At 39.6% G+C, this 27,080-nt stretch overlaps 1 protein-coding gene across 8 annotated transcripts in view; it reads right to left on the bottom strand.

The window, feature by feature from the left end:
- Positions 1-27,080, bottom strand: part of robo1 (roundabout, axon guidance receptor, homolog 1 (Drosophila)) — a 229,592-nt gene that overhangs the window by 137,762 nt on the left and 64,750 nt on the right. For 2 of the 8 annotated variants that reach the window (XM_085184211.1, XM_085184212.1), the window contains exon 3: positions 12,151-12,240. The exons of 2 other annotated variants lie outside the window; for them this stretch is intronic. In XM_085184211.1, coding sequence (XP_085040337.1) covers positions 12,151-12,240 — 90 coding nt within the window. Of the gene's footprint in view, positions 1-12,150; positions 13,949-27,080 lie in introns of those variants that run through there. 4 more of the 8 variants (XM_085184208.1, XM_085184209.1, XM_085184217.1 and 1 more) reach the window with 3 other exon arrangements.

Here is a 27,080-nt window from a genome sequence, read left to right as displayed (position 1 = left end):
CCTGCTCCAATTAGATAAAAGACACTCCTTAAAATGTAGCAAATAATAAAAATGCAATCCAAATTCTCCAAAGCAACAACTTGCAAACACTGCCGCACTTCCCACCAGTCCTTCATGCTGCTACTCCTGAGATCTGCCAAAATACATAAACCCCTGCAGTCTTGGCTACCCTCCTAAATCCAGGGACAATGTTTCGCCCCAGAGTACGATGGGATCCTAATGAGGGCAAGTCCATGTACAATATGCGTGGTGAAATTCGCTCCCTTCTCCATCTCTTCATCCCAATGCTCAAAGGAGAGACTCTCTCTCATCTTCCCAGTCTTTTCTTTCTCTGATAATTCTTTTTAATATTCAAAAGGAGTTTGTGGACATTCTGTCTTTTCTTATGATGTTTCTATGCATGCAGCAGCACAGGGGATCCTGTTGACTACATGCTGGGCGTCTTTTCAGTTCTGCTGGCCTCCTCACAAAACCTAGGCCCCCTCAGCACAGAGGTGATGGGGTGAAACACAGGCAGGCTATAGCAAGGGAGCCTACATCCCCCTTTTTTCTGACTAAGACTATTTAATGGCTTTCATTCCCATCTCGCCAGCACACCAAACAAGATCGCATAAGACAAAAACTTCCCCCCTCAAAAAGATGCTCCCTATTGAGAGGCAAACACAACACTCTTTCCCAGAAGACAGAAAAGTGGTGCAGTATGGGATTTAACGTTCCACAGGCTAGCGTTGTTACTCCTAAATCCATTGAGGCATAAACAGAGACAGACTTGCAATTGGAGTCACCTTGGATCCACAGGTACAGTATGTTTGAGTTTCCTTCACAGGCATTTCGGCTGGACTGTTACCATACTTTACTCGCCTCACATTCACTACAGCCAGCTTCTTCTCATTCATGTCCTGTCCTTGCAGAGCCATCCTTTTATTTATTCATTGTGCTACTTTTATAACACAACAATTCAAATTTACAGTCTCCTTGAGTTGGCAGTGGACAGCACAACCCCAAGGTGTTTTCAAAAGATAAAGACGAACAACTTGAAGAAAAAAGGACTTGTTTAAATGGATTCTCATAGCATTTTACAAGACAATCAGCAAACACCTCCAGGGAAACTTTGTCCTGCTCCTGGTTTTTGACTGTAATGCATTTTACAGTTGCACAAGTGGCCCATCACAAATCAGAGAGAATATCTGAGATGTCAGGAGAGAAATGTCCTTTGACAAGCAAGGTCGAGTCTCTCTGGGCTTTATGCTCAGATCCAGACCTGAAGCTTCATGAAATAAACGAAAGAAGACCAGAAAAAAGCCACGTCCTCTAGTCACCACAAAGCAAAAGATGGACTTAAAACAGATTCAATTAAAGATATGAAATTGGACTTCATAAAACTCCTGTGCCAGCTTGCAGAAATACCCCCTTTTTAACAACGTAAAACAAAGTAAGTGTAGCATATGTGTTGGATTGAACCTGCAGAATATATCATGTTGAATAAAGATTGCTTCATCCTACAATAAGAACTTCTTCTTTGTCAGGTCTCTCTTGAGACAACATGATTTTTAGGAGGCATGACAGACTCAGTGGAAGGAGTGGGAGACAAGAACTGATGTGAGGTGGAAAGTAGAAGTGACTTAGGGTCCTGAGGAAGTTGGATGATATTAGTGTTACTTTGTCACTGTGGCAACAAATCATTTCTGATTGGTTGGTGAGGGGGTGATAAAGGTTCAGGAGCACCAACCACACTATAAATAGGTGTAAAATCATAAGAATTACCGTAAGAAGTTACCGTAAAGAGAATTACTGCAGTGTTTAACCACAGAACAGTCAAAAACATTAACATATCAATGAAATGGGGGAGGCTCATCAACCAGTGTGGACAAGAGTTTAGTGCACACATCTTCAGGAGTTAGACTGCCACGGTGCCAAACAATGAATCAAATTAAAAACACAGCTGTCCAGTTAGTCTCAAATCAGCCATATTTAGACCCTGACACTATTCAGTGTGCAGTAAGTGCAGTCATGTCATATTTCTGGAACATCTATGACAGAAACCTCAGCAGCTGTCAGGCCATTTCGTGATGCCTCTCCACTATGCACAATTACACTGGAACATCAGCTCTACAAGAGAGCCCAAGAATGTATCATTCTGGGCTCTGTCCCAGGATAAGTACAGTTAACCCACTAACATGCAGCCAAGGAACAAGGCAAAAGCCAAAAAGCCTTTTAAAACTGGACATGACCAAAAAGTTTTTGCTATTCTCTACTGACAGAAATATCACAGAATCAAAAAAAAAGGACAGGCAAAACAAAAAAGCAAGATGCAAAGCTGCATGTAACAAAAGCTAAAGAAAAGAGTAAGCGTTTTTGTCTTCTTACTATAGAATCTTTGTTCAGACATGTAAAAAAAAAGTAAGAGATCCACTAAAAGAAAATCACAGAACAAATGTGTTTCTGTTCAGGGAATGTCCTCATGCATGACACTGCTGCAAGAAATGCGAGGCCGGGGTGGGCACTGACGACAAGAAAGAAGGGGTGCTTTGCAGGATGCCACAACGAGGGTTGGAACACAAAACAGGATGAGGCGATAAACAGGCTGTTGCTTTTCCGCTTGCCTGCACACACTGAATCCCTCTTTCCCTGTGTCTTTTAATGGGCCTCACATTAGCATCTGTTTAGCGTCAGCCTCGACATGGCCTGTGGAGTCTGATTAAAATAACCCAGCTATCACGTAACACGCTGGCAGCGACATCAAAATACAGTCAGACATTGGAATATGTGCAGCAACAGACACTGGGGAAGTTAACATGAATGTTCTCTACTTCTGTTGTCCGAACATTTTTGATTAGTCGCTTTTGTTCAGATTCTCGTCTTGCGAGACCACATTCCGTATGGAAAGACATCAAGCGTTCAGATTACTGTGCAGCGCTCACTATGGTATCTGATTGTTTTTTTTTTATTCATGACTGTGCTTGCATCATGTGGAGATAAGATTTGAACAGTACAGGCCTTTCTGGCTGTCCTTGGATGCTCTTATTTTCCTTGAATGCAGCTTGTTCGGTGACCAAAACTTCACTCCTTCCCTCATAAAAATGCACAACGGAAGAAAGAAGCAGCATTGTGTTTCATGCTTAATTGGCTTAATTGCTTTAGAGACACAGGAGCTTTAATGACTGACAGTAGGACTCAGTAACTGAGCCAAGAGATTCTTTTGTTCTTATCACTGCTGGACCTCAGCCAATCACATGGCAGTGAGATTGAAAACAAGAGCCAGAGTGGAGCAGCAATCTGACTTTAATTTAGGTGGAAACATAAACAATCATTTCCTGGTCAGATTCATTTTATGCAAGTCACACACTGCAGCTGTCTGATATAGTATATTTAGGTTTTGACTCTTATGTCCAACTGAGTCAACTCTGTAGTTACTGGCTTGCAGATATGGCATACGTGTACAAAGAAAGTCACATATAAGGAAAAGTATCGCTATAGACAATCATATATTCAGAATGTTCTGGAGTGCTTCTATGTCAAGAGCAGTTGCTCATTTTACCCACATTCAGTTAATTTTCTTTTTAAAAAAATAGTCAAGTTTTAACTGAGAAAAGCAGTAGATGGAAGTACTGTCAGATAGGCAAAGTCAAAGTTATTTATATAGCACATTGAAAACAACAACTGTTGACCAAAGAGCTATGCATTTAAAAAATCAAAAGAGATAAAATAGAGAAAAGAAAGTCTGATTAAGAAATAAGACAAATAATAATAGTAAGAAAAAAGCCAAAGCCACACAGTCTTACCTTTGCTTATTAAGTCTGATGTCATTACCAGTTTCTGGGGCCAAAAGCTCCTTTACTTCCCAGAATTCATAGAAAGTCTGAGACACCACTTAGAGGTAAAAACAGAAAAAAAAGTTTCACCTCCAAAAAGTGAGTAGCGTGGCTGCTCTCTCAGGTGTTACAATAAATTTTAACAACCAGGCATCTAAGAAAAATAGGCTTGATAAGATTTAGCCAAGCTAGAAGTTAGCAGGAAGTTAAAAAGCTAGTTTCCACCTAAAGATGATATACCATATCCCAAATAAATTATTTCTAAAAAAAACAAAACAAAAAAGTACAGCTCTGTTAGCAATGTTTGGAGGGGAAGTGAAGTTGTGCTAAGTGGGGTATATGGATGTCTTCGCTACAGATGTATGGTTAGTTTAATATAAACGCATTAGCACAGAAAAGGTTGGGAGGGGGGATAGATTGTTCTTATTGAGGTTCATATTCATATTGAGGGTTCCTGCTGGACAGAGATAAATACCATTATATGGCAGGAAGAAGATGCTGAAAATAGATCCGATTTTATCCAAGAGAAAATCTGAGATGATCCCTTCCACTACAAGGTTTGTCATTAATATGTTGCTATGTGGTTTGGATTACTTGCTGTGAAAAACTCCCGATCCTATACTCAATATTCACACTGAAGTCTTAGTTTGCCTGACTGGGGACTTCAGCAGGAAATCTACAGCATAGGTTCGTCGTACCCACAAACCTCTCTGAAACCCTGTAATGTAGCCTGATGTGCAGCTCCCTGGAAATGTAACTGCACGACCAGAAAGTAATTAACACAAGCATAAGTACTGGCGATGACATCAGCCACTTACATCGGTTACATTGTTGGCTCTACAAAGATGCACTGCTGAAGTCTACATTCTAATATTTGGTGTCCAGAATCCATGAGCTGTAATGTACATTTGTTTTTAAAACTTAGTTTAAAGACATGTTGCACATACAAATAAATAGTGCTTATATAAACGCTGGAGGGGCACAGAATGACTACTGATTATTTTTGGGGGGCTTGTTTTTTCTTAAATAAAACAACACACACAGCATTACCACATGTTAAAAACATGACAGCCTTAATCACTCAGACACTGGAAACAGGGTTGATCTGTCACTTAACAAGTGGATTTTCTAACAGTTTTGAGCGTACACTATTGTGAAATTACTACAATACTACCAGCTCTCTGAGACTGTAGCACAGTAGCATTTAAGGCTAAATGCTAACACACTCAAAACGATCATCCTGACCTGAGTTTGGTAAGTGTAAAGGACAGTTGTAGTTTAGAATATTAGAATACAAATATTTCTGACTAATAACGCACAATGCTTGTTGTGATGCCATTAATTTTACAGCTATATTTCCTAATTTACTGATGACGGCCTGAAGTGATCACTATTTATAGTTTTAATCATGAAGAAGCCATAATTTTGTATCTGCAAAACCTTGACAAGCTATCCAGTTGTAGTTTAGTGTTTTCACTAAGCTACATTGTGGTGGTAGGTAAGAAGTCAGAGAAAACTGAAGCTCTCAAGGTAAACCCTCTAGGACCACATGTTATGCCAGTCCAGTGATTCAGCTAGCCAACAGGCCCACACTGCCATTGTCAGAGTCTTACAGCTACTTTGATTATAGCAGTTACTGCTTAACATTCCTAATTTAAAATGGTTTGGTTTGTAAAATCTTTCTTTTATATTTTGAAAAGAAATCGATCAGTGAAGTAACAACACAAACTGTTGTTTCAATAATCCACACAAACCTAAAGTGGCACAAAGTTGAGAATTGATGGGGCATTAATATTTTTCCTGTGAGGTAGCTCTTATAGTAACTTTCCAAGTGTATTTAGAATATCATTCTTTAGTAGTTGGGGTTACAGTGGATGCTTTGAGCCAACATCAGCGATTGATCTTCTAAGATCCCGAGCAAGGAAAGACGCTGCTCATGCTAAAAGCATTCACATCCCTCAAATAAAAAGCCTATTCTTTCTTTTTCTTTCCCCGGTGCGATCAGCTGCCAAAACAAACTGGTGCTGTGATGAATGCAATAAATATGATCGATGGGATATCTGGGTGCTGCTGACCTCACACCACGCGCCAGAGCGGAGGGAGCAGGTGCTGCTCAGATTTACAGCCCACCTCCTCGTGATATTCCCCTCTCTCACACACACAGACAGCGAGCCCTTCTGAGACACAGTCACACTGTTGAGTTTCCACAGCACCCCTACAGCTCACGCCGACTCTCAGAGAAACAGGCTTATTATTGTCTCTGGCTATACTTCATGTCCAACATGACTATGCATGAATCATATCACCACTAATAAAACCAGCAATGATTTTACAGATCATCAACCAGTCAGTCTTGCTGACAGTTATTACAGTAATTTCTACTGGGAGGAGCACATGGGGTTGTCGGCGAAGTCGAAGAACTCCTTATGCGTTGGCTCGTAAAGATAGCTAATTGATCTGAGGGCAAAGGCAACTCTGGAAGTGAACATATAAACTACAGAGTTTTGCCAGGAATAATAAACACCAGTGCTTTGGATGGGTCATTACACACAATAAATCTGGGAGGCATACAACAGGTTCAAAAGACCCACTGATGAGTCACAAGATTAAAACCAAGGGCAAAATTTCTTTGGTCCCCCTTGTGCTGCTTATGCATCAGGGTTTTTATACTTTGGTGGTTGTTTTGGAATCCTAGATGTAGTTATGGGACACTTAGACACTTTAGTACACTTTAGTAAATGGATCAGGGCTTTATTGAACTGTAGCTTAAGTGAAAAAATTACCCTTGCTCTTAGATCCTGATCAATCCTGCCTTTGTGCTGGGCTGATTGAGGATAGGTAATTAATGTGCATTTGTGGATAGATAAATAAATAACTAAACTCAAATGCTCTCTTTCTTTCAAAAAGCTTGTGAATGGATTGTAGTGCTATCTAATTCTTCAAGCACATAATGAACTGACAACAAACTACCTTCAGCTCCAGTTAATGTTTCGTCAAACTCAGATTAATGATGAGTCTAGTTTGACCAGTCTCACTTTGTCTTTAACAGTCTTTAACAGAGGTAATTTTTTTTGAAAACAAATGAGTTTCATTTGGAACAAGAAATCGAGTGTAGTGTGTTGTACCTCTGCTCTCAAGTCAATGTTTTGATTGTAAATCCACCGAATTTCATCACATAACTAACTAACTCCACTTATCTGTACCAAATGTTGCTGTGCTGAACAGATTAAATTCGGATTTTGCAAAAAGCCATTCTGCTCACGGCTGCCTCTTTTGTAAAGGAAAATTGTTTGGGGACTTGTGCGCACAACACTGTTACTGCATTGTTGTACCAGAATTATAGTACCCTCTGTGTGTGTTGAGCAAAGAGATCCAAACAGGTCAATAAAATGAGGTAAAGATTTCTTCCTGAAATCATTTTATTGGCAGGATCCTCACCCTGACATGTGACAGGTTTGCCTTTCTGAGCTTTCATTGTTTTATTTGAGGTCCCTGTTATAGAAATTTTGTGAACCACCAACTTATGTATGGCTGGACAAACCAAACCAGTTCGACCACTACCATTTAGGAGTGGAAAAAATTTGACCCATTTACACTCTAAAATACCCCCAAAACATTTGTTATCCTTTCATTTGGAAACAAAGCATATCTGACGGGACAAGAGCAGAAGATTATTAGCACTTAGCAAAACCCCATCCAATTTTCTTCCCAATTATCATGAGGACACTAGAAACGTGAATCTGAATTTTCTAATTTAATTCTCACCTCATAGTCTTTGTGTTTTGACCCCTTTGTACTCATGCTAACTCCCATCTCCAATCTTACTGCCACTCCAGTGCCTCTTGACCACATTACTACACTTGCTATCCTGACAAGAATGGCCAATAGACCTATTTTTTTGGACAGGGCTAAGCTAAGCTGTGCAGATCAGGAAGATGAAAAGAGATTGGATGGGGAACAAAAAAACCTCCAGCAGCAAAGAGACTACGGGGAAGCTGTATATAGGGCATTAGTGCTTGGTTATAACTAATTATATCTCAAGTGAATCGCTCCTCCAGGCGTGGCAAGGGATATCTCTCTATTGTTGCACTGTTATGAAATGAGTGCTGTTGCCATACTGAGGATAATGTGTGCGAGTGCAGCAAGCTGAATGTGTACAATTCTCTTTGCTTCCTGTATCATGATTATCAGGGCACTACGTCTGATGAACATAAATGAGTGTCATGGAGATGTGACACGATGATGCTGTGGGGACTCTTGGGTAATATATGTGAAGGTGATGGCATCAAGGAAATTGGTTTTCAGGGTGGGGACTCAAGGCCAGCACAAGAGCCCAGTAATGAAAAGAAAGGATGAATAGGGAATAGAGTTCTCCATCTCTATCATGATAACGTTGTCTGTGCCATGTATCCAGACACAGTCCACTTCAGCTCCACATCAATAAGGTGAAAACAAGCGCCAAGATCATAAAGACATAGAGTAAGCATTAACTCCATCCACTCCAGTTAAATAGAGGTATTACTTCTTTTCCCAGAGGTTAAATTGCTTTTTGTACAGTTTGGTAGCAGCAGCTGATTTCTAAAATTTCTTTTCTGCTAAATTTGTTTGGTTGTGCAGTTTGATAGATCATGGTTTAAAATGATTTTATTATTAGTTTATGAACCAAAATCAGTACTTGGTAAAACTGAGTGTAAATGATTAGATATTGAGACTTTATTTAGTTAAATATGCTGGATTTGAACATACAATAAATACTGCAACATTAGCATGAATATAAAAAAAATACCTTCTCCCTCCAAAAAATTCAATTTGTGTTTGCTTTTATTGTCATGGTAAAATAAAAATGTGCCATGTGACAAAATGACACCTGACAGAACTGTGTCACACAATGCATGCTTTTACTACAACAGTATAGGCAAGAAGCTAGGCTCAGCTCAGTGTTGTCTGTATTCTTTTGAAAGTACCAGCATGGTTCAACATGAATAGGGTACACACTAAAGGTTTTTCTACATTCATGCTGCACTTGGTATATGCATCAGTCTGGTGGATGTTTCGGGTAGAATACTGTTTATTCTTAGGTAGATATCAGGCAACTGCTGTTTGACACAGTATTTTAGAGTGTGAGACATCATCAGAAATGACTCAGCTACAGTATATACTACAATGTGACAACCAGTGCTTATTGCTTAAATACAATTTAGAGATAGAAGTATGCATATGAGTAAGTCAGTCAGAAGTGACTGTAAAGACAAAAAGGAGACTTCAGCAAAACAACAGCCTAGAGATAGTGTGTAGAAGTAATGAATATCTTACATGGTGTATATACAGTCATCATCTTTATCACTCGCAGTACACCTTTTTTCATTTCACTACAAAAATGTGGACCAACAGCCTGCATTGCACTATGTGAACTATTTGATCACATCTTCAGCAATATTAACCTTGATGCCTCCGCAGCTCTGAGCTACACACGGCTTTGTTCTCACATCACCTGTCTGCACATCCATCAGTGTCGTGAATGGTTTCTTGGAGACATTGAGGGGTGACTGCTTTGAGAGATGATAAAATGCTGCATTTTGACATGCCTGGACCCCTCTATTCTGAAGCCAATCAGTGATGACAGCGTGGCAACCTTCAGTTCCCTCTCTTCCTCCCTATTTCTATTTCCATAACCTTACAAATAGAGCAGCTCTCTGAAGTTGCCGTCCTTTGTGATCTGTGACAAACGCAATGGTAGCTGTCAGCGGAGAGGGAGGATATGAGTGCTGATGTGCTCTCTGAAGTAATGCTCAGCCTTTCATGTTGAGGCAGAAGAACCAAAGACCTGTCTCCTCTGTGTGTGTATGCCTGCCAAGCACTGGCTAGCAAAGTGTAAGTGCAGGAGTTTTACCGTGCCTCTCTAATCCACTGCTTCCACACAGGTCAGTCTCATTTATTATGAATGTGAAGTTCTGTGCAAAGCTCTTTGATATCGGGAAACAATTTAGAGCTGGCTGAGAGTCAATATCATAAGGGACCAATAAAAAATATTTTTAATGTGTTACAAACTTCAGGTCAGCTTGTGTTTCCTTATAAAATTCACAGTAGGCTGTATTAGTCCCGGGTGACCATAATATAAAACATTACTGAGTCAGTGCCTGGAAATGTGGCAGTTGTTTTTAGTTTCACCTAAACTAAAGAAGGTCAGGTTAAAGTAATGATGATATTGGTAGTGATTTCAGACATGTTATAAAAGGACATGGATGACAAGGACATAGGATCCTTGAATCTCGTGTATAGAGTGTGATTAGTTAATCAGTGAAACTTACACAGAAATCAATGAACTCTGTTTCTGGATGAAGGTCACAGAGATCGAATGAAAAACACTCATAATTAAACAAACCCAGGCACCTAAAAGGTTCTTCCCCTTAACAATTAATGGAGCAGTCTTTCTTTCTTTTTTTTTTTTTTTTAGCTCAGACTGGCAGCTGTCAAGATTATCCTCACGTTTCATCCAGAGAGTCACGCTCCTTGTAAATGGAGTCTTTGGCAGCAGCCCACTTTGTTCTATCAGGGGCAGAATGAGGTATTAGGGCACATTAGTCTCATTTCCAATTCACTGACTGGGCCAGATCGATTTCCTTCATTTTCATGCACAGATGGGATTAAATGGCCAGATTAAAGATGAACTCTTGGCACTGTCCAAAAGGTAGATTTATCATTCTAAAGATGAACAGAAATGCAGTGAAGCAGACACAACATGATTTTCCTCTTTAAACCTGCATTCAAAGTCTTCAAGGCCTGTTAACTAGGTCATTAGCTGCCATTTTCTAGGAGATTTCCGTAATGTCTCAGACCTTTTCCCTTGGCATTACTGATGATGGCCACACTATGGTGTTTCTGATGATTATGTTATAGTTTTGCTGGTTATCTTTTAGAAGTCCAAGTATAAAAACAAGCTACCAGGCTACAACACATTGTGATGGACCACATAAAGATTTTGGCAGTCAATTTGGATTTCCTTTTTCTTCACAATATTTCCTGAAGATGTGTGAGGTCCGGTAAATCACCTAGTGAGGTAGGCCTCCTTGCTACAACAACACAGGGGGAACACTATTCACCCTCACTCTGGGAAAAGAGCCCAAAACTCAAACAAAACACATGCATCATCAATAATTTTCTCCAGACTTGTTTCCTTTTTGAGTTTGTGCGTATGTGTGTCTGTTAGTCTCTTGGGCTCGGAAGCCGCTTCTGGCTTCTCATTTATTGAAGACACCCAACTACAAAAATGCTATTTAGTTTTGTGCCTCATTTTCCCACAATTCTCCTCTTTCAGAAGCGTCTTCCACTGAAACACATATGGAACATGGTGTCTAAACTAAGTGCTTATTTATTCTGTGAAAATACTTTCTGATTGAAAAATATAAACAACTGGCTGTTCTGAAAGCATTCTGAAATCCTTTTGACTGCCAATCTTAGTAAGGGATTAGGTACAGTATAATTGGCTGGTGTGCCTTGCTGTGACAGTCAGCTCACTTTTTCTGATTTTAAATTGAATTCCAAGTCTAATTATAACCTGCTTTGCAGAAGAGAGGCCTAATGTTTGCTTGTTCATTGCAGATCAATAAAAAAAAAGAAAAGAAGATTCTCTCGAAAAGTGAACCTTGAAAATATTTCGATTTTTTTTCACATCCCCCAAGAAAGTTGTTTTTGGTACCACTGACATGCATGTCATTCTGTCTGTCAACATGATAAATATCATATTCCTTTGGACTTCTGACCTCTTCTTTAGAGTAAAATAAGGTCAAACATTCACAAAATGCAATTTATTCTTTAAAATTATACTTAAAATTCTGCTGCCTTTGTTTTTGTTGGCAACATTTAGTTTGCATCCAAATATCATATCACATTTGACCTCTGATCTATAACCTTGATTTATTTATGTTCAGTTATTTACAAATCAATGCCTCTTATCTATTATTATCCTCTTGCATGTTTATGTAATCAAAGTAAACATCTATCATGCACTATTAACCTTAAAAACATTTAAAACAAACAAACAAACAAACAAAAAACAAAAATGAATGTGTACAGCATATAAACGACAGTACTGCCCAGGTGCCTTGGTTGACGTAGAGTTCCTGTTTTGTTTGTTCTAAAGTTTACCGCTGGACACAAGGCCGGTCTTACTTTACTAAAAGTTTGCACAGAGGACTCAGTGGCTTCAAAACTGATTGGCAAAAATTTAAGGTGAGCACTGCGACATATTTCCACTAAAACCAGCCAAAAGTAGTGTTGTGTAACCAATAAACACAGAACATATGTGAGTGGACTTTTAAGTTAAAAGCAGCAGCAGTACCTGTGTAGCCCAAAGAGTTGTCATCCTCATGCTCAGTGGTAGGAGCTGGTGTTGCCCCTTCGCTGGCACCATCTTGAGCGACTCCCGTCTCTGTCAACAATAACACCAAAGGGACTGAGAAACTAGATGCATTCTGCCCACTTTCCACACCCACGGTCCAGACCTCCAGCCCTCTGCCTCCCTGACACAGGCAGACTGTAAATATGCTCAGAAGTGCCAGGCTCCATCCCTGTAAACGCTGTCTCTTGCAGAGGAGTCCAAACACCCACATCACGCAAACATCAAATAATCCAAACACTTGTTTAAATTCCTTTTTATGTGCCTAAAACAAAGCAACCAAAAACTTTTGAAGTTTCAATCAGCCGGTAGGTGAGAACAGATCCATCAGAATGATCGGTTGATGCAATCTTCAGCTTTTCTTTGGGCTCAGCAGGAGGCTGTTCTGCTACCCTGTGTTGGGATTGAATGTGAGCATGTGTGCACACAACAGAGTCATCCCTACAATATCAATAGCCATAAGTGGCTGCACCCCTATAGGAGCACATGTGGTGGACAGAAGAGGGAGGGCCAGGGCACACTCTGCATGACTGACAACATCACTCTGTATGCACACACATACACCGTGCACGCAGTCCTGATGCAAATACAATGATGCACCATTAATCGCTAATCAGTTCCTTTTGATTTGTGCCCGTCTTTGTGCCTGTCTCTCTTTTTGGATTGACAGATTGAGTATGTGTGACAGACTGCATGAGGGCGGGACAGCATGGGGAAGAGAGTAAAAAGAAAGGCCAACGGGGCCCTGGTGTATCTGGCTTATCGAGGAACCGAGAGGCCCGCTGTGCCCTTATGATGACTCTGTGTGAAATAAATCAGACTCAGCCATGCCCATTCTTTTTGTGTACCACTGACAGGGGGTTAATGCGGGCTGGGCAGTTGGGGTGGGTGGTGGTGGGGGTAAACTGAATCTTAATCACCTAACCCCTTTAGCTAAGTGAGTGGCAGTCTGTCGGAAGTATCTGTTTCCTCAATGAGATCTGGCATCACTTCAGATAAATAGCAGACGGGCAGACAGAATTGTTCATTGGAGAGTACTTTAAGCCATTAGAGTGAGAAGAAGAAGGTGACCTACAATATCGTCTGCCACTCCCACCATTAGAAAATTGACAGTACAAATTTATGCAAACTTTTCATACACAGCAATGACCTGAAATCACATTTAACAACAGCACTGGACACATTTATGATGGTAACCACAAAGAAGACATTCAAAATGCAGTGATTACACACCCCTGCTGTGCTCGCAGTGATGCAATTAGCGTGGCAGTAAAAGGGCTTCATGCTGGCCCGAACGTATTATCTGGCACTTTTCTGCCCGTGTGTTTGTCTAAGCAACAGGATCCGACTGACACAACAGGAGAGCAGAGCCACTGAGTCACACATTAATAACCATGTAGGTTACTCAGTATCGTGCATGCGAATGAAGTGTGATGACACATGTAACGAATGAGATGAAAATGTGCATGGCATGAAGAAACACAGACATCAACAGCAGGTCTGATGCACTGTCTGACAATTATAGCGTGACATCGGCAGTCAGGGATTGTTTTTAATTTGTTCACAACAGACAGATTAAACACAAACATCTGCTACTAGAAAAAAAATGTAGCTTGACACTGGCAGCAATTATAGCCTGAAAGCAAGGACAAAAATATAAATGTGTGTTTTTGCAAAAAAAAGAACAGAAACAAAATAGTATACATACTACCACAATCAGGCATGTATAAACTAAATCAAATACACCGACTTAAAGGCTTTTTTCTCATTCTAGTGCAGGGGTCTGCAACCTTTAACACCCAAAGAGCCACTTGGACCCGGTTTCCACGCAAAAGAAAACACTGGGAGCCGCAAATACTTTTTGATGTCTAAAATGAAGATAACACTGCATATATTGTTTTTTACTTTTATGCTTTGTGTGAACAACTAAAGTAAGTAAGTAAAGTTTATTTATTAAGTGCTTTTCACAGACAGGCTGTCACAAAGCGCTGTACACAAATATTAAAATAAACAATACAATCAATAGACATTATACACAATGTAAAAGTTCAAATGTAAATAATGTAAAGAATATAAAATATGTAGATCAACAAAAGGCTTGTTTGAACAGAAAAGTTTTTAACTGCTTTTTAAAAGAATCCACAGAGCAACTAAGGTGTGTTGCTTATGAAATCCATGAAGTGCTACAGAGAAAATTACATTTTATTTATGTAATTAACACATTTTGAACTGAAGAAATATAACAAAAGGAAAGACACCCAGCTGAACTAAAATGATCCAGCAAACAAAAACTGTTGTGAGTCGCCACCCTTATATCGCCTTTGGGCTTTTGGAGCCTTGACCTGACTTTTAAAAAGTAATTGGAAAAAAGCACTATGCTGCTAAAAAAGGAAAAATAGATATTTGCAAAATTCTGCCTAAATATGTATTTTACCTGGTTAATGTGTGTGGCGGGGCGTGGTCTGCAGCGCCGCTGGGAGGCGGACGCACCTGAGCGGCACCCGCAATCACGCCTCGCCACCTTAAAGTCTGCGCTCTCTCTGCTGTTGTGTTGTCGGGCTGTGAGCTGAAAAGCTACAGCCGGCTGTATGCGTACAGCAACCGTGTGTGAAAAGTGGTCAGTAAAGAGATGCTGAAAAGCGTGTTCATGCAAACATCGTCGGGTCTGCCGTGATATGTTTACAATAAGACTTATGGTTCCGAACCTGTGCGCAGCATCTGCAAATCGGGGCTTTCATCTTTACGCAGGACTGTAAGCTGTCATCTGTGAGGCGTGAGCGGTGTTTGTTTTAACATAGTTCATGGTGGAGCTGCTGACATAATGTGGATCCGAAGATCCATAACTGGCCTACCTGGGGTCGAAAGCCTCGATAAATGCACGGCGTTTCGACGGGTACACCGGCTTCCGCGAGTGTGACGCTTATTTTGAGCGGTGAAAAAAATAATATAATATAATTTTATTTTTATATTTCAAAATCACAATAATCTTCCAATTTAGAACTACAAGTTAAAAAAAAGAACTAAACACAAATAAAATACACTTCAGCTAAATACTTCTAATTTATTTTCCCAAACCACCGGAGCCGCAGTATAAGGACAAAAGAGCCGCAGGTTGCCGACCCCTGTTCTAGTGGAAAAGGATGAAATTAAAAAAAAAATGTTGTTAAGTTTATAAACTGAGTCCAAAGGTCCATTAATAGCAAATAACACTAACGTCTATTGTGGAAAAGTATTTTCAGCTTTACTTAGCTTTAATTAAACATCTTCCTTAAAAGCATAAGAAAAAAATATCCATCTGCCAATTTTAAATAAAATAATATCCTGAATTTGTTTTTGGATGATTAAGACTTACTAGTTTATTTCAGAGCTTTCAACATCATCTTACAGTTTTTAATCAGCAGATGATCTTTGCTCAGTTGTGAAAATGGCCTTTACCATCTATTTCTGCTGGTGAAAACAGTTTGATATGACTGACAACCATTGAGTTAACCTTTGAGTTAAGATAATTGTGTCAAAGACATATCAGCAGAAACATGTTATTATAAAAAATATATAGCATAAGATCAGATAGTCTTAGACTTTGTGTTTCTCCATCTCCACTGGCTTCGTGTCTTGTCTGCAGTATATGCCCTTTACATCTTTATGCTGTATTTCCTGGGTGGTCCACAAGAGGAGGTCCTATTAGAGACCACTTCAGAGTTCATTAACAGGTGGTGTACACAGATCTCCCTGGGCCATCAAGACAGATATCCAGACCCACAGTCTGGATCTCCCTTTCTTTTTAGCCCAAACGCAGCACACAACATCAGATCCCCTGCTAACTAATTAACATGGTCCATGTGGAGAGATCTAACTACTTATTTAAAGATACAAAAGCATACATTATGTCTCTTAAACCACTCCCTTGTTACTCACGGGCCCCTGGTTATAAGCCCTGGCCTCTGAGTCAAACAGAACAGCATGTTGCTTTTTCTCCACCACAGCTGTTTCTTCATGTCCACAGGTCAGGAACTGTTAGTATCTTGGTACAACGCGAAGTCAATCAGCACTTCAGCTGCTGTCCAGTCTGACTTATGCAGTTATTGCTAAGTGACAAACGCTGGGAGCTTGTAATAAATGTGAATGAAGAAGCTGAGGAGACTTGCTGTTGTCTCATTGTTATCTTGTCACTGGCACCCTGGCAGTCTGCAAAAGTGATGGATGGGCTTAAAATGATTAGTTTGGGGAGTCTGACTGTGGAGCTTGTTAAGAAGACTGACTGATTATTTGCTGTAGGACATGTTCCTTCACACAGGCTGATCAGAGAAGCAGCATATTTCTGTAAGGGACCTCAAGCCATTTCAGTTATTAAATAGGTTTCTTTGAGAATGTTCTCCACTAACATCTGTTTACTTTTTTTGTCTGATGACAGAAGGGAAAAAGTATGAACAGCCAACAAGAATGCTAATTATTAAGCACAGTCAACAAGATTTCCACTGCTTTCATTTGTAGCAGTCATTCTCAAAGCTGCAAATTTAAATAAATCTTTGCTGCCGATAGTCAAACGCATAACACCATCTTAAAACTTCATTTTTTTGTCATTGAGGAGCTGAATTCAGTGGCCTTCACTATAACAAAACGGTAAAGAAAGAAAGTACAAAAAGCTCCTTCAGAAGAGCCCTTTTCAGCAGAATCTACTCTGTCTGCTTCATCTGTTTCTACAGCACCATTACATTCATTTCCATTTTGATTACTCTTTCTTTGTTTTCTGCATGACTAATGGAGTTTTAATTAGGCCTTGAGATAATACATACGTACGCATTAAGGACAGAAAGCTGAAGAGAAGTACAAAGTCAAAGTGGAGAGGCAGTTTTTTCATGTAGAGATGAATAATATACAGTGTGAAGCAGAAGGGTGGAGGGTGACCTTAAAGAATAAAAAAAAAAATCAACTTGTGCCAGACAGTGGATGAACTGAATGGCCACACAAACGCCAGTATATAGTAAATAAGTTTTTTTTTTATAACTGTGAATCATGGAAATCTGTTTTAGTAGGGTCTGAGAATAAAACCATGATCGTCAAAATGAGCATATTAGGACCTGTTTAAATGAGAAGTTTGGCTTTAATTTTTTTAAAAAAAATGCATAGTTTCTTTCCCCTTGAAGATTGGAGAAGATCAATACTACTCACATTATCTTATAGTTGGGGTCAGCAGACTTAGTTTAGTACAAACACTAAGAAAATCTGCCTACTGCTGCTCACAGATGTTTTTCCTTGGAGTCCACACTTATGGCAAATAAATAATCCAACACAATCGCCAATAAAATCCCTATTTTTCATTTTTACATTTCAGTTTTTGTACAGATTAAACTACTGATATAATATAATATATATAATATATACTCATTTGTGACTTTAGCGATGGTGGTAGGCAGATTTTATAGCTTTAACACAAAGCCAAGCTGGGCATCACCCTTCACACTAATCTAAGATAGCCAGCTATAGCTACATACCATATAGGCCACATTTCACATTTTATTTTCAAAACTGGTAAACTATTGTTTAAAGACAAGATTAAAACGGTGCGTTCACAGCATAAAATACCATGTCACAAATCATTAAGTCGTGCAGCAGCTGTCGTGAGAAAGTGGAGCAAATGGCTCATACTCACACATGCACACTTCAGCTGTGCCGAAAGGCTGGCTCTTAACGTTCACGTATGAAACCATACCCCTGCAAACACGGTAAAGTACATTAATAGCTAGCTGATAATACCTTTAGCTCCAAGCATGACCTAATTATTATACCAGAGCAGTTTAATTCATGATAAATGAGAGGAAACCAATATATACAATCCACAAGCTGTTACTGTTTGTATTTTATGTTGCTCTGCCAAGCCCTGTGCATATTAGTTGTCTATAACCTGATCTGTGAAGGATTAAAGTATATTTAACCAGCTAAAACTGTCCCATTAGTAAGAACAAGCATGACTTAGAAACTGAAAAAGATATTTTATGTTTTTCAATAGTTTCTGTAAGAACAGGGGGAGCGCTTGAGTATGTTTAAGACTCTATTTAATTTCCCACACAACTATTATGTTTTCAACAGATATTTAAGAATCAAGCCATGATATTGACAATGACAAACTACAATAATCAGGCCTGTATTAGTTCCCATGAGTGAACTGCGGGGAAAGGCTGACTGAATGACTTTGCAGCTTTTCCACCAAACCCTCTGATGTCCTTAACAGCCACAGGTTCACTGCACCAGCTGGAGAAAATAAAACGAGTGTAACGACAAAGTGTTCTGATCAGACATGTTAGTTTGTGCATGAATGCCTGCAAACAGGATTTTGCTATTGACAGTTTCACTGCGATTGTGCGAACTGTATCCTTTCCCCCCTCATGGTTTTGTTGGTTACAAAACTACCACACACCTCATAGTTGGAATGTGACTCACCTCTGAATGCATGATTGGTTGATTGTTATTAAATAGAAGCGCAAACGTCAAGGAAGAAATATGTTTGCTCAATTTGCTCACTGATAGATTTGCTTGGAGGGCATCGGCAACCAACCACAAAAAGAAAAACAGTGAGACAGATCCAGGACAAAGAGTGCTGATTGGCTTGAAGGGTGCTAAATATTGCATGGTCACTCTGCTGAGCTGCAATCGGTGAGTGCCAAGTAGAATCCCACTGAGCGAGCAGCTCACGCTAAAGCTGTCACAGCTGCTTTCAGGGCACCTTTATCCCTGAAAAGCTAACTTTTGCAAAACACTTTTTTATGGACATCTTATTCCCATACCTTTACGTTATGTAAAACATATATTATCACGCTTACTTAAAATGTTGCCTCTCAGATTTGTTTAACCACACTGATGTCAAATAAGTTCAAAGCCTGCAAGGAGTCTGAACTTGCTTTGACATCCCAGTGGAGCTGAGGCAAGCGTACCCCAAGCTGCCAAAAGCCCAGATGTCCATTTCTGTGACACTGGAACACTTTTTCTGCTCTGCGAGAGACAAATTGGAGGATGGAGAAAAGAGAATGAGAGAGAGGGAGAGACTTCTCATAGGTGAGAAAAATATGATCTTTCAAGAATTTAAAGTTCTGTAGCCAAGGTGAACAGCTCATGGTCATGACTCAGAAGCAGCTTGTCAACATCCGCACCATCACTGCCGACAGACTAGTGACCTTCTCTGACTTCCCGGCTTCATGCAGCTGCTCTACCCTGCACTTCACTCAAATACCATAAGATTTCTTTGTATGTGGGGGTGGTTTGTGTGAGTAATGACAGCTAATACTAGTGTTCAGATTCTCTTTCTTGTTCTATATAAGACAGAGGATGGTAGGGGAAAAAGTAATCTATAAGAGAAACTGGAGGCTCGTGATGATAGAAAATGAGTTTAGAGGGCAGCAGAGCAAATAAATTAGACCTCACTTCAAGGCAGCGGCAAATTACTGACAAAATACAATGATGGCATATTGTCCTGCTCATTGATTCACTTAATCAGGCAGTGTGCTCTAAACATACAAACACACATGCATGAACACGCACAGGGAAAAAAAAACACCCTCTAACTCAGTTCACATGTGTTTTTTAATAATCTGAAAATTCCATCAATATGTTAATGTGAACAATTCTTTCCCAAACCAAGAGACCAAAAAGCAAGCCTCTAATCCGTCATTCCTCCCAGTAACATTTTCTGGAGCTGCTCCATCGCCGAAGTCTGACTTTCCAGGGACAAGGAAAATTTCTTGGGTTTTTATGCTTAAATGAGATCTGGTGGTTACTGACCAAAATTCTTGACATGTGACCCCAAAACTTGTTGGTGTATTTAAACTCGAACTCTTCTCATGCAAATTATGCAGGACAGAGATGTAAAGACTTGATAGTTGTTTATCATTTCCAGTTCACCTGTGCCCTCAGTGCCCAGCAAAGTTTCCTGGTAAACGCCTCGAGGTTGTTTGTGGCATTAACGTAAGCCAAGGGGAATTCTGCGACTTTTTAATTAAAGCTCCTGAGCGAGGAAAAGATCCACAGCTGATGTATACCCTTGTCAGTCTTTGATGTTATGACACCCGGCTTTCAGTTCACACTAGGCACACCTCTTAATCTCTTTCTTCTCTCAAGCTGTGTTGTGGTCAAAACAAATGAGCAAATATGAAATGCATCTTGGTTTGGCAGTGTTTGCTGAACCGCTTCAATGACATGCAATTATTCCTTCACATAATACTCTTTTCCCCCTGACCTCTACTTAGACAAAAAAAAAAAAGACCAGCTGTTAAAGGATATGTGCATACATAAAGACAACATGACAAATTAAAGGAAAAAGCCTTGACCCATAATAATCTAGTCTCTTTGTTGTACTACGGAAGAAACCGCATTATGAAGGAAAGATCTGGCACTTAAAGAATTTAAGGAAATAGAAGGACTCCATAACCAAAGCTGGTGGTTGTCCTGCCCTGTCAACTAAAGAGCTAATCATCTGTTTAGTAACTGTGCGATCAGGAAACATATAAAGCCAAACATGTTGTTGCACAGTTGCCGTTCACGGCAGCTTCTGCCTTATGGTAGCAAGGATATTTCCTCATTAAAGATGTACGCTTATAAGTGTGCTTTTCATTTTTCCTTGCATATTATGTTCTGGTGAGATGAGCCAGAGACACTAATTATGGTGACACTCCGGAGTGAACTGTAAATGATGTTGTAAATTTGCATATGTAGCAGAAGTAAGCAAACCATATTTTGCAGCAAACAACAACAAACTTTTGAGGCATTTTTTCTTTAATCTAATTTCTATGTTTATCATATACACTGGTCAGTGCCCATGCCCTGCTCTATTATAGAAATATAATTGTAGTAGTTATTAGGTGGTTGCCAAGCAATGTGATGGCTTAATAATATAAATCATAATTTTCAAGTTTTGTTTTTAAAGTAGAAGTTAATTGTGGTGAAATGAAAAAATGATTTTATGCTTTTAGGAGGGTCTATAGGTACAAATGCTAAAAAATGAGGAATTTTAGTCTATTTGTAGGTGGTTGCCAGGCAACACAACAATGTCGTTATATCTGATATAGATAAGAACCCTCAGGAGCCCAAGATGTACCTGTGTGCTCGCTTTTGTTGCTCAACTTTTGATCATGTAAAAGGAGTTGGCAGACAAAGGAACAAGCACACAGACAGAAGGACAGAGATTTACTGTAATGACTCAAGGGAATGATTCTGTCAATGTACGATATTTAGATTAAGATTTTATACACCATTGAAATTAAAGTTACAGATCTCTCCCCATTTATTTAGGTGGGGCCTTGTTTAACCAGAAATAACGATGCAGAAGGTTAGCCCAGAAGCTTTTAGAAGGACTGGGGGAGCATTTTGCTGCCATAGTTTTGGTCCAGTTCCTCTCTTAGAGGACAGATGCAATGCCAACAAGTACAAAGTTGCTCTAAGCAATCCTGTTAGAAAACATAAAACATGCGATAAAACATTTCCATAAGGTAGTGGTGTCTTCATCTCAGCCCAATAAACAATTGCAGGGAAATGTTAGAGCCACATGCTAGACACTACTCTCAATTACCAGTATCAAAACATCAAATATGGGAATATTTTTTGGAAGGCACAGATCCAGTTCCAACTTAGAGAATCAGTGCCAAGGAGCACTGAAGTTGTTCCGATTTCACATCAGGATCTAACTTACTGAGACACTTTTCGTTTTTACATTAAAGAAAGAAAGAGATTAAATCATTACATTGTGTCACATTTGATTATTTATACAAATAATTAGTTTGCAGCTTTACAAACCTGAGTTTCCATGCTTCAGCTTTAGTTTGATGTATAAGACAACACTTACTGGCATTTACTCTGAGATACAGGTATTTTGCACATAGCAGTTTTGTAATGATTCTGTTCATTTGCCCATGTCACAGTTCAGTCACGATCTGATCTGAAGTCAAGCCAACTGAACAAACAGCAAGCGCTATCTCTCTTTCCCAGCCTATCTCCCTCTCTTTCTGCCTACACAAACACTCTCATTCCATCACGGACTGGTGCTTGTCAGGGAGAAACATGTGTATGCTAATTTACTGGAGCACACACTAACCATTCACAGTCCAATGAGAGAGGGCAGATAAACCAACTCATGCTCTGAGTACGCCACTTTCTGATTAGAAGAGATGAAAATGAGGACTTGAGATGATGTGCGGTAAGAATGTTGCAGGCATGCAGCCAGTTTCTCAGCACTCATAAAACTAACAATCTCAGTAGACAGACAGATCAAGTTGGTAAGACCACAAGGGGACTGTAGGATTGTCTAAATCTACAGGTCAACTTGAAAAACCCTCCTCTTTTTCTGATGTTTAAGTTACACTGTAGTTTACAGCTGCCAGCACAGATCAAATGTCAGGAAACCTGCGGCACGGCTGTGATTTTTGTCTGTATCACACACAGGCACGTCTCAAGTTTGTCTTGCACATCTGTGATGCCATTTTTAGTATAACAAACCAAAATCACTGTTTCAAACTTCAACAAACTCAGTGGACAAGAATGTGGATGCTGTTGGTAGGCCAGCTCAGATTAAACCCATTTGTGCTCTTGTTAAAAGAAAGCCTTTCTAAAGACAACAAAGACAGTAAGAAAAGAAAGAAAGAAAAGTGTCTCACCTGAGGCAGTTTTTAGGCCAAATTCTTAAGGATGAAGACTGGATCAAGTTTTACAATGTGAGACCTCAACATCTGCTTTCTCTGACAGCTTAAGCCATTCATTGTATGTTCACAAAAGCAGTTTTAAAGCAGTATAGTGTTTTTATGTTTTTTTAATGTCCAGCAGGTTTAAGGAAGATATCAACCCAGTCACTTTACCAATGTATGAAATACACTAAAATTGAGCAACATATGGCTTTTGACGATATGACCTCAAACATACCTTTGAAACAATATTCTTCCATGCAATTCATCTAACTGTCATCTCATTAAATCAAAGCTTGTTTCCACCTGAAATTCTGCCTCTGCCACGGGGTGTTTAGATGACGACATAATTATAGGCCATAAAACAAATCACAATATTTCATTCACCAGTTTCCATAAGTCATTTCAGTCCAAAATCTTTTCTTAAAGATTTACAACCTTAAATGTATCTACTAACCTCCCACTTTATATCTCCTTTAATATGATTATCAGCTGTCTAAGAAAAACTGGATTTGTGTGTAGAATAGGAGCCATATACAAAAAGGGACGATCTGTGATATCCAACCTTATACCTGATATGGAAAATAGTAGCAGACTGGCCTCATATAAGACCATATGAAGACTTTTTTCACATTAGAATATATACCAAGAGCAAATTCATTCTTTAACCTCTTATTCAGTCACTGTATTAGGCAGATAATAATAATTTGCATGGGCATATACAATGTTTTCCTTAGACCCTTACTTTAAAAGCTAAAACTTTAAAAGTTTAAGATATAATAAATAACTTAATATTATTATTAGCTTTGGCAGTGTTAAAAAAGCCCACAAGCAGCTTCCCAGGCATGGCCTCTGATGATTTTTGCTAGCTGTAAAGCAGAGGTGTCACATGACACATGGGAGAGCCGAAGCACCGGAGGGCTGGAGGCTGTGAGAAGCACATCGTAAATCCAAGAAAGGCAGGAAATGCAACAAAAGGACAAAGTGCAACCCTCCACTCCTCCTGTAAAGGCATAACAGCTCTCCCTTCTGTCACCCCTTCACCAAATGAAATCAGCAAAATTTATTAGTGACAGGTGAATTTCTGGATTGCAGCTAGATTATGGAGTGATGTGTTACAGGCAGGGTATTGCATTACCATCTGCTTGTGTTGAGCACTTTAAAAAAAAAGGGTGAATTTCTATCCAAGGAAACTTGGCACACTGTCCATGAAAGATAAGAACGTAAGGTGGCTTCACACAATGGAATGGGTGATGTTTTTAGTTAATGCTTTATTGCAGTACATCTGAAGAAATATAAAACGTGCAAGAGACCAGCAACATTTTTGTTACATTCAAAGGGGTTACAGAGGGTGAAACAAATCACATGGTGTCAGACATCTGGTGGTAATATGTCCAATAGCGCCTTTATGTGGCTAGGGACTATTTCTGTGCCGATTCCCTTTTATCCCACCATTTTCTGAATGATGTGTAAGGCTGCTTCCAGCATCTAGTACAAAATGAAGTGAGCATCTAAATATAATACCTATAACATTAATCAAACCCAGTTATTAATTGTATTCCAGCTGCTTTTTCTACTCACAGTCTTCTCAAAATTAAGTTACAACGAGACAGTTCAATATAAGAACACCAACCTTGTTTTGTTCCAGATTTCCAATTAGCAAATGAATTAGACAGGTTCATTTTAGGTTTTATGACGTGAGACTCCACAGCCAGTCTTCATTAGTGCTGATTAGTGTCGCTGCCACAATAGGCCTCTCACTGAATCATAAGTAGTGGGTGATTCCCTACTGTTCCACTGCTCACGCTGCACTTAAAAAAGATGTTACAGCAAGACATCAATATTTCATTCAAGCAGTAATGTGACATCATTTGAAAATATTAAAAGCACAAAACCAGAATACTTCTTTGAATTAAAATAGCTTAAATTTTTTATGCAGTTTTATTAGAGATGCTCCGTGTGGTGACAGTGAAGAGCAATTTAACGTCAGGAGTCTACCCACTAATCAGCCTTGGATTCTGCATTCACTTTGTAAGCCACGATGATCGTGGCTCAAGAGTTGGCAGTTTGTCTTGTAATCAGAAGGTTGCCGGTTCGAGCCCCGGCTTGGACAGTCTCGGTTGTTGTGTCCTTGGGCACAACAACCGCCTGCTGGTGAGGGGCCGATGGCGCGATATGGCAGCCTCGCTTCTGTCAGTCTGCCCCAGGGCAGCTGTGGCTACAACTGTAGCTTGCCTCCACCAGTGAGTGAATGAATAGTGGAATTGTAAAGCGCTTTGAGGGTCTCAAAAACCACTATATAAAGGTCCTGGCCATCAAGTGGCATTATTATTAATGCCACTTGATGATCTGGACCTGGACCAAGAGAAAATCTCTTGTATGCCTGGGTTATGGAAACAGATGGCTTGAATATCTCCACACAAATGCAAATCACGAGCTCACAAGTTAACCAGTGTCTGAGGAATGAATTTCCATTATGACAGCGCTGATACTGTAAGATGGAGCAGGGGATTGTTGTGAGTAAATGGGGTGTGTGAATGCTGTGTCAGCGGCGATGGAATGCTGATACATAGACCCTCTCCCACGACGGACGCCAACCACTGACACAGCTGGATTGTGCTTAAACCGATGTGTGTTTGCCACTATTGAAGACGTGCAGACAGCAGAGGTGGATTAGTTATTGAGCTTTCCAAAAGAAAAAAAAACCCCCCAAAACTGTGGGGGAAAATATGTTTTTGTTTATACAGGACTGCTCCAATGGTTCCATAAAAAGACAGGAAAAGCATAAAAAATAAATATAATCATTCAAATGGAGTGAAAACAATTAGTTGCAACTCAAATATTTTTTGTTCCATTTGATAAGAACTTAAATTTATGTTAAATTTGTATAAACCATGAATCAGCAGAACCAGTAACAAAACACAGCAACAACCACAAACCTCCACTAGCCACGTTGCCTCTGTTTAACCGTGTGACCAAAATGTGTTACAGACGGGCATAACACCACAGCGACTTAAGATTGTGCGCTCTCTGGAGGTGTGAGACCTCTATAATTACCACTTCATCAGTGAAGTGAGGGGAACGAGGGCCTCAGCAGATTTTCATCTGGGCTGGTAAACAGCTTGCTCTGTCTTTGCTGTGGTTGGACGGTGTGGGTTTGCTGCTGTCTGCCAGACAGACTGCCTGCCCTATATGTGCACAGTTATGTCTGAATGCCCTACAGCATGTAGTTCAGATAATCAAAGCAAACCTGTCTCGTCAGCAGAAAAGTTAATGAAGGAGTCGACAAATGTACCTTAAATTGAACTCGCTCTATCAAACGTGAATATTTAATGTTCATGCAAGAATGTGCAGTCATCAGTATTTCTCTTCAACAATAGCATAGACTTGCAAAACCTCAACATTAATTTCTGTTAAACCAAGAAGGCAAAGACAAGAAAAGTGTCCTTTAATTTTTTTTAAACTTTTACCGCAACCTCAATATACTGTGCAACACAGACTTAGTAGTATTATAGTGAGAGCATAAACACAACCATGTTCCCCTTCCAATAAACACTGGATTGACAATTTCCGCAGACTGCAAATAAAACAGAAGGCCTACTATGATGTCACCCATGACTTGTTCGTTTTTTGCAGCCAGAAGTTGCCATAATTGGTTGAGCAGCTGGAATGCTAACTAAGATTAGCAAGCTATCTCCATGAATGTGCAATGCACAACATACATATCTGTTCATTAGCACAGACCAATAAACTAACAAGACAGAGTGCACCACCATGTTATTTCTCAGATAATTTAATTAAAAATGGCAAAAGGCACAAACATGAGAGGTCCAGTATAGTGTTTGCTGGCAGCCAGCTGCTATAGCTACCAGTATATCAAAGCAGAAACATAGTTTTTAAAGCTACACAGCTGGGCATATAATAATGTGACTTGCTTTAAGAGCTAGTCAGAAGTGCTGTCAGTGACTTTGCTGAGCGCAAGTCCTGAAAGCTGAAGTTCTGATGGGTGAATATTTTGTGTCTTTTTAAAGGACGAAACACTGGCACCACTTACGTGTTCAGAAAATTAGAATTAGAAATAGAATTAGAAGCCCTTTTTGTCATTATAGAATGTGTAATAAATTTGCAGAATGGCTATGCCTCAGGTGCAATGAAAAAGACAAACATACAGTCATATACAAAGAAAATGTAGAGATAAAAGTAGTAGAAATG

This window comes from Neolamprologus multifasciatus, chromosome 14 (assembly GCF_963576455.1).
Source record: "Neolamprologus multifasciatus chromosome 14, fNeoMul1.2, whole genome shotgun sequence".
Taxonomy (NCBI): Eukaryota; Metazoa; Chordata; class Actinopteri; order Cichliformes; family Cichlidae; genus Neolamprologus; species Neolamprologus multifasciatus.
Note: the sequence above shows the minus strand (reverse complement) of the source record. Positions and strands in the feature narration are given on the sequence as shown.